This window comes from Tamandua tetradactyla, chromosome 2 (genome assembly GCF_023851605.1).
Source record: "Tamandua tetradactyla isolate mTamTet1 chromosome 2, mTamTet1.pri, whole genome shotgun sequence".
Taxonomy (NCBI): Eukaryota; Metazoa; Chordata; class Mammalia; order Pilosa; family Myrmecophagidae; genus Tamandua; species Tamandua tetradactyla.
Genome location: NC_135328.1, coordinates 37,070,863 through 37,084,831, shown reverse-complemented (window position 1 = coordinate 37,084,831; position 13,969 = coordinate 37,070,863). Strand labels below are relative to the sequence as shown.

Sequence of the window (13,969 nt, the reverse complement as noted above, 5' to 3'; positions counted from 1 at the left end):
GCTAGTGACATAAAGGAGATCAAGAAGACACTAGAAGAGCAAAAAGGGGAGTTTGAAAGAAAAAATAGAAAAATAGCAGATATCACAAATTAAAGAGGCTATAGACCAAATAAAAAAACATACTAGAAACACACAACAGTGCACATAAATAGGCAGAAGGAAAAAAAAGTGAATTACAGGACAAGATAACTGATTTTGAACACACAAAAGAGCAAATGGCAAAAAAGATGGAAAAATATGAATTGCATCTCAGGAAAATGATGGACAAAACAAAGTGCATGAATAGAAGAATCATCGGTGGCCCTGGAGGAGAAGAGAAAAGGGCTACGAAAATTAGTTGAAGATATAATGGGGGAAAACTTATAAAAGACATAAATATACTAATCAAAGAAGCCCAATGAACTTCAAATAGAATAAATTTGAATAGGCCTACTCAAAGACACATACTAATCAGTCTGCCAAATGTTGAAGAAAAACAGAAATTCCTGAAAGCAGCAAGAGAAAAGCAATCTACTATATACAAGGGAAACCACATATGACTGAGTTCAGACTACTCAACCAGCACTACGGAGGCAAGAAGGTAGTGGCATGATAAATCTAAGATTCTGAAAGACAAAGACTTTCAGTCAAGAATTCTGTACCCAACTAAACTGGCCTTCAAAAATGAGTGAGAGATAAAAATCGATTAAAAATCAAGGACTTAACTGCTCACCTGGAGGAACTTGAGAAAGAACAACAAATAACCCAAAAGCAAATAGAAGAAAAATAACAAAGACTAAAAGTAGAGTTAAATGAATAGGAGAACAAAAGAACAATGGAAAGAATCAATAAACCAAAAGATGGTTCTTTGAGAAAATCAGTAAAATCAATGGGCCACTAGGCAGGCTGACAAAGAAAAAAAAAAAAAAGAGAAGATGCAAATCAATAAAATCAGAAATGAGAAGGGATGTGTTGCCACAGATCTTGAAGAAATAAAAGAAATCATAAGAGAATACTATAAACAATTATATGCCAACAAACTAGACAACTTAACAGAAAAACACAAATTCCTGGAAATGACACTGACTCAAGAAGAAACAGAAGATCTCAACAAACCAATTACAAGAAAGAGTTTCAATCAGTCATCAAAAATCTTACTACAAAGAAAAGTCCAGGACCAGATGGCTTCATAGGGGATTTTTATCAAACATTCCAAAAGAACTAAAACTAATCCTGCTCAAAATTTTCCAAAAAACGGAGGAAAAAGGAACATTACCTAATTCATTTTATGAAGCTAACATACCTTTAATACCAAAACCAGATAAAGAAGCTATAAGAAAGAAAAACTACAATGCAATCTCCCTAATGAACATTAGTGTAAAAACTTTCAACAAAATACTAGCAAATCGAATCCAACAACACACTAAAAGAATTATACACAACTGAGTGGGGTTCATACTAGGAATGCAAGGATGGTTCAACATAAGAAAATCTCAACTGATGCTGAAAAATGATTCGACAAAAGTCAACATCCTTTTCTGATAAAAACATTTAAAAACATAGGAATTAAAGGAATTATCATAAACTTCGTCAATATAATACAAAGCATATATGAAAGGGGTGCAAGGGTGGTTCTGTGATAGAATTCTTACCTGCCATAGGGGAGACGCAGGTTCAATTTCCGGTCCATGTACTTCCCCATAAGAACAAACAAGCAAAAATTCAAAAAATGGTGCTGAAATAATGGGACACTCAAATGGAAAAATAATGAAATGTGACCCCACCATACAGCATACCAAAAAAAAAGACAGATATGAAAAATTCATATGCAGCATCATACACAACAATGAGAGACTGAACAATCTCTCATAAGATCTCCCATAAAATTGAGAATGAGGCAAAGATGCCCTCTGTCACCACTATTACTCAACATTGTACTAGAAGTTCTAGCTAGAACAGTCAGGCAAGAAAAAGAAATAAACGGCATCCCGATTAGAAAGGAAGAAGTAAAACTTCCATTATTTGCAGATGACATGATATTATATTTGGAAAATCCTGAGAAATCTATATCAAAAGTTACTTCAGCTAATAAACAAATTCAGCAAGGTAGCAGGATATATAATTAATGTGCAAAGATCAGTAATGTTTCTATACCCAAGCAATGACCTAACTAAGGAGTCAATTAAGGAAAAAATTCCATTCAAAATAGCTACTAAAACAATCAAGTATGTAGGAATGAACTTAACAAGGGATGTAAAGGCTTCTTCATAACTGATTAAAAAAAAACAGAGAAGATCTAAATAGGTAGAAAGACATTTCATGCTTACGGATAGGAAGGTTAAATGTAGTTGAGATATCAATTCTACCCAAATTGATCTGCAGATTCAATACCGTATCAATCAAAATTCCAACAACCTACATTGAAGACTTGGAAAAAGTAGTTACTAAATTCCTCTGGAGGGGAAAGAGACTCTGAATAGCTAAAAGTATCCTAAAAACGAAGAAGGTAGTGGAAGGGTTAACACTTTCTTATTTTAAAACTTATTATAAAGCCAGGCTACTCATCTGAAAGAGAGCAAAATAAGGGGAAAAAAATCAAGAACATTTCCATATATTTTCAAAATTATTTTAAGGAGAATATACACACACACACACACATATATAATTGATCTTAATTAAAATTGTGGTTCTAAATTACTAAGTAGTAAATGCCATGGAATAATCACAATATATTTTAAAAACTTACTATAAAAATACAGTAGCCAAAACAGCATGGTACAGGCACAAAAAAGTATTGACCAATGGAATTAAATTGAGAGTGCACAAATAGACTATCAAATCTATGGTCAACTGATCTTTGACAAGGCCCCCAAATCCACTGAACTGGGACAAAATAGTCTTTTTAATAAATGGGCATGGGAGAACTGGATATCAATAGCCAAAAGAATGAAAGAGGACTCTTGCCTTACACCCTATATAAAAATTAACTCAAAATGGATCAAACACCTAAATATAAAGCTAGAAGAAAATGTAAGAAAACATCTTCAAGCCCTAGAAAAAGGACGTAGCTTCCTAAACTATACCCAAAGCACAAGTAACAAAAAAAAAAAAAAAGATAAATGAGAACACCTCAAAATCAAATGGTTTCATGACTCAAAAGGCTTTGTCAAAAAGGTGAAGAGGTAAACAACTCAATGGGAGGTAGAAAATATTTGGAAATCACACATCGGACAAAGATTTGATATCCTGTATACATAAAGAAATCATACAACTCAACAACAAAAGAACAAACAACCCAATTATAAAATGGGCTAAAGACATATATAAGCATTTTTCTGAAGAGCAAATACAGATGGCTAAAAAGCACATGAAGAAATGCTCACTTTCATTAGCCATAAGGAAAATGCAGATCAAGACTACAATGAGATACCACCACACACTTATAAGAATGGCTGCTACTAAACAAACAAAACTACAAATGTTGGAGAGGATTTGGAGAAAGTGGGACATATGCACTGCTGGTGGGAATGTATAATGGTACAGTCACGACAGAAGACAGTCTGGTAGTTCCTCAGAAAACTAAATATCAAGTTGCCCTATGATCCTATAATATCACTATTCAGTTTATACCCAGAAGAGCTGAAAGCAGTGACACAAACAGACATATGCATGCCAATGTTCATAGCAGCTTTACTCACAATTACCAAAAGATGAAAACAATCCAAGTGCCCATCAATAGACAAGTGGATTAACAAGATATGATATATACATATGATGGAGTAGTATGAGGTAGTAAGACGAAATGACGTCATGAGGCACATAACAAAATGGATGAACCCTGAGGATATAATGCTGAGTGAAATAAGTCAGACACAAAAGGATAGATACCCTATGATTTCACTTTTATGACCATGGTAAAGGTAAAAATCAGAAGCTTATAGAATAGAATATAGGGGACCTAGAGATACACAGAAGATAGAGATAGGTGAACTATTAGCTAATGAGGTTGAACTTAAATGTAAGGGAATAAACATAAGTAAAGGTGGTTCACTAATGGGTCTATAGGTAATATTACCAATTGAAGGTAAACATGATTTGACAGGGGTTGTATAGACCTATATGTCCCACTGACTAGCCCTACAAATATAAGTAAGTTCTTGCATGAACTACTGCAAAGGTATGAATCCTGTACAAAGAGTATATAATTTCAGGGTATGGGGGAAACCTGCTACTGCATGCTATGGGCTGTTTATGAGGAAAACAATACCACAGCAATCTCAGGGGCAAATAATGGAGGGAAGGACAAGAGTTAAGGAGGTTTGTATTTTCTATTTGGTGAGGGTGTGTTTATTGGTTATCTTTCTCTTGGGAACAATGAAATTATCTAAAATTGAGAGTTTTGACAGACTGTTGACAGAGTGTTGACAGACTGTTATACATGATGCCCAATGAATGGAGGTGCCTGAAGGATGCACTAACAGAAGTAGATCGGCAAATAACAGTATATACATATGATTGAATATTGTCCTGCTACAAAAAAGAACAAAGTTGTGAGGGACGCAAAGTTGTGAATATAAGTGTGGGGAATTTGGTGAGGCAAAATAAGCCAGAAACAAAAGAGCAAATACTGTATGGTCTCATTTAGAAAAAACTTAGAAGAAAACAGAGGCCTAGATTGTAAGCGTGTATAACAATCACACTTAGTCCAGCGTGATAAGTGTTATTTCTGGGTTTTGAGAGGCTGTCTTATACATGTATAACCTAGCATTTAGAGATAAGGACAAAGCCAATCAGGTCGAGATTAAGGTAATTCAGAATACAGGGTAAGGAAGACACTGTCTGTATTTTAGAACATCATCTAATCTCTGAAACCAAAGGCAGAAAGGTTTCTTTTGTCCAGAATCTAAATATTCTTTAGTATATAATCTAACTCATCCTGTCTGGATACATAATTTAAACAATCCAAACACAGAATAAGAACCTTTAATCCTTTATAGCTTAATGTAATGCCTGGATACATCCCAGAGTACATTAAGCAGATAATCAAAAATTATTGGCAGGGTGGGCCATGGTAGCTTAGCAGGCAGAGTTCTTGCCTGCCATGCCAGAGACCCAGGTTCAATTTCTGGTGCCTGCCCATGCAAAAAAAAAAAAAATTCAAAGAGTATAAAAAAAAGTATTGGCAAAGATGGGAGAAAAAATATGGAACTAGTCAACTTTACCACTTTAAAACCCTGATAATCTGTCAAATATTAAGGACACCCAAATCAACAGGCCAAGTCCTTAATCTCAAGGCTTGCTCTTATGAAGCTTATATATGTACCAGGGAAGCTTGACCTACCTATAGGTATGAGTAAGAGTTACTTTCAGAGGACCTCTTTTGTTGCTCAGATGTGGCTTCGCTCTCTCTAAGCCCAACTCTGTGAGTCAATCACTGCCCTTGGGCTAGGACATGACATCCAGGGGTGAAAGTCTCCCTGGAAGCATGGAAGATGACCCCCCAGGAACGAGTCTGGCCCTGGCACTGTGGGATCAACAATGCCATACTGACCGAAAGGGGGAAAAGAAGTGTAACAAATAAGGTATCAGTAACTGAGAGTTCAAATTGAGTCAGCGGCTACTTTGGAGGTCAATCTTACACAAGCTTCAGTTAGACATTGCTACCTATCATACCTTGCCAACCCCCAAACAAAACCATTCCCGACAATCTTAAAGAACAACTAGGGCATTATATAAGATTCTACAAAGGTTCCATGCACTAGGGTAACTTTCCAGAGACCTACAACCTCCAGATAGGTCCCTAGACTAGATAGGTCCTGAAATGCATGAAAAAGTTAGAATGGGCATAGGTCAAATACCCCTAAAGAGTGGGAGAAATATCAAAGGCGATGGTAGAATTAAACAGAGCAGGTAGGGTTTAACAAATGAGTATGACTGCTGAAAAAATATATTGATATATTTTTTTAATCTTCAGTATCTTAGAACAGCTAGAAGTAAAAACCTAAAATTGTAGAATTGTAACCCACACTAAACTCTGAATTCTGTTCTACAACTAACTGTTGCAGTGTGCCTTGAAATTTATTGTTTTTTTGTATATGTTATTTTTTTCAAAAAAATAGTCGATTATGGTGATAAAGGCACAGCTATATGATGATATTGTGAATCACTGATTGTATACTTTGGATGATTACATGTTATGTGAATATACAAGATATAGGAATAAAAAATGAAAAAGTGAGGGAAAAAAGCACCCAAATTGGAAAGGAAGAAGTAAAACTTTCAGTATTTACAGATGACATGATCCAGTATTTAAAAAATCCTGAAGAGGAAAAAAAAACAACCATAAAGTTACTTGAGCTAATAAACAAGTACAGCAAAGTAGCAAGATAGAAGAAGTTCAGGACACAACTAAGAAATATTGCTAAAAGAAATTAAAGAAGACCCAAATAAATGGAAAGGTGTTTCATGTTCATGGATTGAAAGGCTAAATGTCATTAAGATGTCAATTTTAATCAAATTGATCTATAGATTCAATGCAGTATCAATCAAAATTCCAACAGAGTACTGGGCAGAAATGGAAAAACTAATTATTAATTGTATTTGTAAGGGTAAAGGGTCTCAAATGCCCAAAAACATCTTGAAAAAGAAAAATGAAGTGGGAGGTATCACGCTTCCTGACTTTAAAGCATATTATAAAGCCACAGTGGTCAAAACATCATGTGTACTATAAACTATCAAGACCTACCTTGAATGGCTAGGGTCATATCTTCATCTAATGAAAAGGCCACACCCACAACTGGACATGATACATTTCTGTGGAGATAATCTAACCAAAAGTTTCTACCCTACAAAACTGAATCAGGATTAAAAGAAACAGCTGTCCCCACAAGATTGGATCCGGATTAAGACATGCCTTTTCTGGGGTACGTAACAGTTCAAAACCAGCACAGCATGGTTCTGGTATAAACACAGCATACCAATCAATGGAATTGAATACAGTTCAGAAATAGACTGTCAGACCTATGGTCAATTGTTTTTTTTCTTTTTTTTAAATTTTTATTGATACAACAACATACAAGTACATACATTCTTAACATATAAATATTCTACACAAGGTGTACAATCAATGGCTCACAATATCATCACATAGTTGTATATTCATCACCAGGTCAATTGATCTTTTTTTTAACATGGGCAGGCACCAGGAATCGAACCCAGGTCACCGGCATGGCAGGTGAGAACTTTGCCTGCTGAGCCACTGTGGCCTACCCTCAGGTCAACTGATTTCTTTTTTTTTTTTGGGTCAACTGATTTTTGACAAGTCTTTCAAGTCCACTCAACTTTGACCAGACAGAATGGTCTCTTCAATAAATGGTGCTGGGAGAACTGGAAATCCATAAGGAAAAGAAGGAAAGAGGAACTCATCTCACACCCTACTCAAAAATAAACTCAAATGGATCAAACACCTAAACAGAAGAACCAGTACCATAAAACACCTAGAAAAAAATGTACAGAAATTTCAAGATCTACTGATAGGTGGTGGTTTCTTAGACATTACATCCAAAGAAAAAGCAGTGAAATAAAAAAAAAAAAAAATAGGAACACCTCAAAATCAAATACTTTAGTGCTTCAAAGGACTTTTGTCAAAACGATGAAAAGGCAACCGACTGAAAGGGAGAAAATATTTGGAAGCCACTTATCGGACAAGGGTTTGAAATCCAAAATATATAAAGAAATTCTACAACTCCACGATAAAAAGACAACTCAATTTAAAGAAATGGACAAAAGACATAAATAGACATTTTTCTAAAAAGGGAATACAAATGGCTAAAAAGTAAATGAAGATACTCAACTTCACTAGCTATTAGGTAAATGCAAATCAAAATCACAATCTGATTTCATTCCTATTAGAAAAGGCCACTATTAACAAATAGAAAACTACAAGTGTTAGAGAGGATGTGGGGAAATGGGGACATTTATTATTATTGAGAATAATTAACAGTACTGAATAGTGTGTGAATGTAGTGGAAAGGAGAAGCTGAGTCATGTATGTCATCAGAAGGAAAATTAGAGGTTAAAGCATGGGGATGTACAATACAGTGAATCTTGCAGTGGACAATGCCCATGATTAACATACAAATATAAAAACATACTTTCGTGAACTAAACAAATGTATAATGCTACCATAAGAAGTTAATAACAGAAGGGCATACAGGGAAAAATACGACCATTGCAAACAATGGACTATGGTTAACAGTAGGAGTTTAATATTCTTTCATCAACAGTAACAAATGTACCAATACTATGGGTCCATAAAAGGGGAGGATGGGGGTATGGGAACATTTGGATTTTCTTTTTTCTTTTTCTTTTCTAGAATAATGAAAATGTTCTAAAATTGATGATGGGGATGTATGTACAACCATGTGATATACTCTAAGTCAGTGATTGTATACTTCGCATGGTTTCTATGCTGTGTGAATATATCTCACTGAACTGCATTAAAAAAATGCAGGATACAAAACTGTATTTTCACCTTGATACAATAGTGCATGTGTATTTGTGTGTGAAAGAGAGAGAAAATAAAATGCCTGAAACATCAAATACTTAAGACTGGTCATTCTAGTTGATGAGATGAAGAGTACAATGCTTTCTTCTTTAAATTTTTCTATTTTTCCAAATTTCCTGCAATGAATATGTTCCCGCAACTAGAAACAGTCAAACATCCTCAACCCAACGACACTGCCTACTATTTCAGAAGGGAACGGCAGCACTCACATGGATGGTACAGTCTCCTCTGTTCTTCTCTTCATGGGCTTCCTTCAGGTCCTTTTTCAGTCTCTCTCTCTCCTGCTGCAAATCACTCAGCTCCTGGGTGACCTTCTTAATGTTTCTATGCAGTCTGTGGTTCTCTGTACTTTTGGTGAGGTTTTCTGAGCGCAGCTCAGTCAAAAGGGCTTCCTTTTCTGACAGAGCAGTCTCATAATCTTCAGAACTCTGGAAGAGAAGGGGGAGAGGAGGAACGAGCTGATTTACATATCTCATTAAACAAACCAGTAAATCTGTGCCCCTTTTTCACCATGAGGGAGAAAAAAAGGAAAAGAAGAAGAATTCAACGTAACATTCAGAACCTGAAGCACAAATAATGTGATGATTTTGGAATAACTTAGGGTAATGTTTATGCTATGATGTTGATGTGAAGGTGGAGAACCTACAATTGTGTAAAAGCATTGAAAGAATAAAGGCATTAAAAATGGACATTTTTAAAGGTGAGTTTATCAGTCATTTTTATGAACCTCTTCATACAATTTTACACATTTTCTAAATTTCCTTTTACAGTGGGGGGGAGATAATGTTATTTCCAATTTGAAAATAATTTTTCAAATGGATATGGAGGTAGCACAGAGTCACACATATGGTTAGAATTCACATCTCTATGCCTTTGGCAACTGCTCCAAGAGCTTGAATAACACCTGCCATTGCTTCAATGTTAGCCTTGATGCCAACTCTGTGAACTCTGGTTATTTCACTTGTGCTACAATTTAGTTCAATCATGACATCCCAAAAATGTTCAAACACATGAAAGAATATGCATTTGCAAGTGTCTGTGCAACATTCGACCCACAAATAATACAGTGGGTCAAAATGATGGTCCTCAAAAAAGATATTTCCACATCCTAATCCCTAGAATCTTTCAAAATGGGCTTCTTTGGAAAAAAGATCTTCGCAGAATTAAATTAAGGATCTCAAGATGAGATCATCCTGGATTATCCAAGTGGCCCTAAAATAGTGGTGAGAGTCCTTGAAAGAGAAATGCACAGGGAACTTTGACAGACAGAAGAGAAAACACACCCAGGAAAGGCCACGTGAAAATGGAAGCAGAAATAAGAGTTATACAGCTCAAGCCAAGGAACATCTGTAGCCAGCAAGAGAGACTGAAGGGAAACAGACTTGTTAACACCTTGTTTTTGGACTTCTAGTCTCCAGAACGGTGAGAGACGAAATTTCTGTTGTTTTAAGCCACCAAGTTTGTGGTAATTTTTAACAGCAGTCCTAGGAAACTAATGCATATACTGATAATGAAATAGCCAATATAAGCATAATGTGCATTAACTCAGACAAAATCTGGGATACATACAGTAATAGAAAGAACATGGGTCCTAGAAATACGTACAAAAAAAAATGGCAAACACACTACCTCCACATGCGACCATAAAGATTAATAAGGGTTTTCCAAATGATCACATGACAGAGAGAATCTGAGGAGTTTCAACAGTTACTGAGTGAAATGCATTGTGAGGCAAGAAACCTGGCCAACACTGTGCATTAGACAACCTCAAAAATCATTCCTAAAGTCTCCTGAGTAGGACTGAAGGTTAGGAAATTAATAAATCTATATAATAAATCTGGATTACATTTAGATTAATAAAACTCTTTTCTCTCCTTCACAGGCCAATGCAACAAGTAAAGTATTAGAATGCTTTTAAAAGATGCCTAGTCCCTCTGGTTGTCAACTGCCAACATACATTTGATTTTTCTTCTCAAGCAATGAAAAATATTGACAGTATTCCTAAAAATTCTGCTTTAAAAATTTGTTAAATACACATGGTTTTCCTAAATATTCAGCTTCCCCCCAACCCCAGGTATTTGGACTATACAAATGGGTAGCAGGTTCAAGAGGAAAATTAGCAGTTTGGGTTTTGCATCATTGGGTTGATAAGAAAATCTGATACAAATAACATTAATCCTGTAGCAGAGAAGACTGGGGTATCATGAAAGAATTCAGCTTTAAAATCTTATTTTCTAAGCAAGGAAAAAAAATTCAAGTGTAAAGTATAACCTCAACTCCACTTCATCAACCACTGTCAAAATGGTAGGGGAAGCCAAGTCTGAGATTTCAACAAAAGATTATGTACACTTTTAGCACATCATAATTTAAACCAAATCACTTCAATTATTCTTATTGTGAACTAAAGCTCTACAAAAGATATGGCATGGGATATGAATCTCAGGAGCCAAACAGACTTAAATTGGATTTATCTTTCTAACGTCTATAGCCAAAAACAACACTGGGGGAGGGGGTAGGAGGAAAGGGCCTTAGGTAATATGGATTTATTTACATGATGTGGTTTCACTGATTAAGTTTTTAGTAAAAAGTATAAAATGTACAGGTAAACTGGAAATACTCAAAGAAACTGTTAAAGAAATAATTAAAAAATCAGAGCTGAAATCAGGAAGAGAGGGAAGATCAAGGGTATAAGCAAGCAGGAGTCCTTGCAATACAAACTTGAGGGGGGAAGAAAGGCAGGTGAAAAACATCAAGGCCAAAACCCACATTCCTGTACAGAGAGGAGGAAAGAGAAACCTGGCAGGGAGTAGTCAAGACAGAAGAAGTCAGGTAGGGGTAGATATGGGGATGAGAGATAAAAGCACAGGCTTTGGAGTGAGATTACCTTTAGGATCAAATCATAGCTCTATCACCCGCTTTGTGATCTAAAGTAAAGTTTCTTCAATCCCTCTGAACTTGGATTTCCTCAGCAAGAAAGCAAGGATGTTAACAGTTCCTACTTCATAGAGGTATTGCATAGAATGAGATCATCCGTGGAGAGCAATTAACATAGGGTTTAGCACATAGTATAGGCTCAATAAATGCCTGCTGTTATTATTAGCAGTTACATTCAAATCCTGGCCCTGCCACTTGCTAGCTGTGTGAATCTGAGTAAGTTGTATACCCTCCCTGAGTTTCAATTATCCTAGAGGTACAAGGCAGAGTGAGGGAAGGGGCAGTGATAGCTACCTTCTCCAGAGGGTTGTACTGAAGACTAAAAGAGATAATCCATATATCTTGTACAGTCTGCTACCTACTGCAGAGTAAACTCAGTATCCCTAATAGTGATGGTAGTTGTCATCACATCATTATCATGAGTCAAGTAGTCCAACTAGGTTCCACTGTGTCCCTGAGGGAGTTATCCAGCAGGGAGAACATTGAGGGGGTTGGAGAAGCACTTAAAGCCTGGAAGAACTTCCTTATAATTGGACTTGAGCTAATTCTATTACTAAAGACCTCCCATAGTTTTTCTTTTCAAAATCATCCAGACATCTTTCCAGATGCAGTGTCCTGACTCACCAGGAGTAAAGGATCAAAGAGATAGTCCATTAAACCAGAAGGAACACTTACTTACCTGAAACTTCTGTGCTTTCTGAGAGGTTTCTCTAGCTTTAGCAAAGGCAGCACTAAGCCCTTCAACTTCAGAGTTAAGTTCTTCGACCTGGAGGAAAATAAGGAATAGGAGCCAAATATGCAACTGGGCTTTCCTCATTCTGTACAGCCCAAATGTTTTTCCTGCTCAGCTGTGTAGTGCTTAAGATCAAGGGCTCTGTAGTCAGAAAAGACCTGCATAGGATTTCTAGTTTGGCCATTTACTAGCTGGATGACTTAATCCCTTTCAGGATCAATTTCCTCAACTATAAAATGAGAATACCACCACTCACTCAACTACAGGGTTGTTAGTATTCATTTAATAGTTGTTTTAGTGCTTTAGTGCTAACATGTATTTTATTGCTAACATAATGCCTGGCTCATAGAGAGTATTACTATTACTATTATTCATTTAGATGACACAGAACACAACCTAACCTAGATATTCTCAGAATCCCTCATCTTCTAGTGATCTTCTATGCCTCAATTCAGCCATGAACAACAATGGTCACACCCTGGTTGTGTGACACAAACTAACCAACTTGAACTAGTATTAATTACAGCCTTATTCTTAATCTCCTTACTCCACCACTGGTGCCATGGCATGCTGAGTTCCCGAACTTTGGCTGAAGTCAGTTGGGATCCTTATTCCCAAGCCATGATTTAAATTATAATTATACACATACACACAAACATATAAATATACACACCTATGTATAACTACTGCCAAATTTTTACTGTATCTGACATTGGTGATTACTGAAACTCTTAGACTCCTTTAGTTTCCTCATTGTCAATTTCCTGGTTAGTTTCTAACTTTGGCAACTATTTCTTCTTTCTCCTCTGTATAGTCCTCTTCCTATCTCTAAAGTTTTATGAAGTTTTTATCCTCAGCCTCTTCTTTCCCAGCATATACACTCTTCTCAGATAAGTAGATCCACTTTCAGAATTTTAACTCACACCTGCATACCAGTGACCCCGAGATCTACATCTTCAGGCCCGAGCTCTCTCCAAGCTTTAGGCTTGTTTGTCCATCTACCTCCTAGATACCTTACCAGAAAGTCCAGAGGCTCCTCAAGGCAAATACCTACTAAAATAATTCATCGCCTCCACCACCAACCCCATCTCACCATCCATGTTCTAGACTTTGAACTGAGTGGATGGCACCACCCTATTCCTTATCATGCAAGACAGATATCCAGAAGTCATCCTTGACTGTTATTTTTCTCAATCCCTATATCTAATCCACCAAATTTCCCCAAATTTATTTGTAGATATTTCTTGAATAAGCCCCTCCTCCTCCATTCCTAATTGCTATGACCACTACTCTAATTTAGCCTTCCTTGGCTCTCACCTGGGCTATAAGCCACCCTGCCTCCATTCTCTCCCATCTCCAATCCACTTTCCACATATAACCAAAGACTTTTCTAAAATGCAAATGTAATGCTCTCTCTCCTGCCTAAGAGTCTTTAGTGATGTGTCACCTAATTAGCTAAATATGATTTACTAGTGCCATCACCATGGGTTGGCCTCTTGCAACCTCTTCAGTTGCCTCTTTTGCCTCACTTATACTCTACACTTTGTGTTCTGGCAACCCCACACTGCTTGTGGTTACATACACACATACCAAGCTCTTTCCCAACTCAATGCTTTAGCCTGTGTCCAACCAGAACAGCCTCTCCATTCCTGGCTCCTTTCCCAACTATTACTAATCCTTTAAGATTTAGCTCAGGCATCTTCTTCTCTAGGTACCACTGCCTAAACTGCATTAGGTACCATTCCCTCAGCTTCCAC

General features: G+C 36.5%; 1 protein-coding gene across 10 annotated transcripts in view; it reads right to left on the bottom strand.

The window, feature by feature from the left end:
* Positions 1-13,969, bottom strand: part of CDK5RAP2 (CDK5 regulatory subunit associated protein 2) — a 281,439-nt gene that overhangs the window by 171,904 nt on the left and 95,566 nt on the right. For all 10 annotated transcript variants that reach the window (XM_077143561.1, XM_077143511.1, XM_077143532.1 and 7 more), the window contains 2 exons: positions 12,159-12,245; positions 8,755-8,973 (listed from right to left, as the gene is read on the bottom strand). In XM_077143561.1, coding sequence (XP_076999676.1) covers positions 8,755-8,973; positions 12,159-12,245 — 306 coding nt within the window. The remainder of the gene's footprint in view (positions 1-8,754; positions 8,974-12,158; positions 12,246-13,969) is intronic.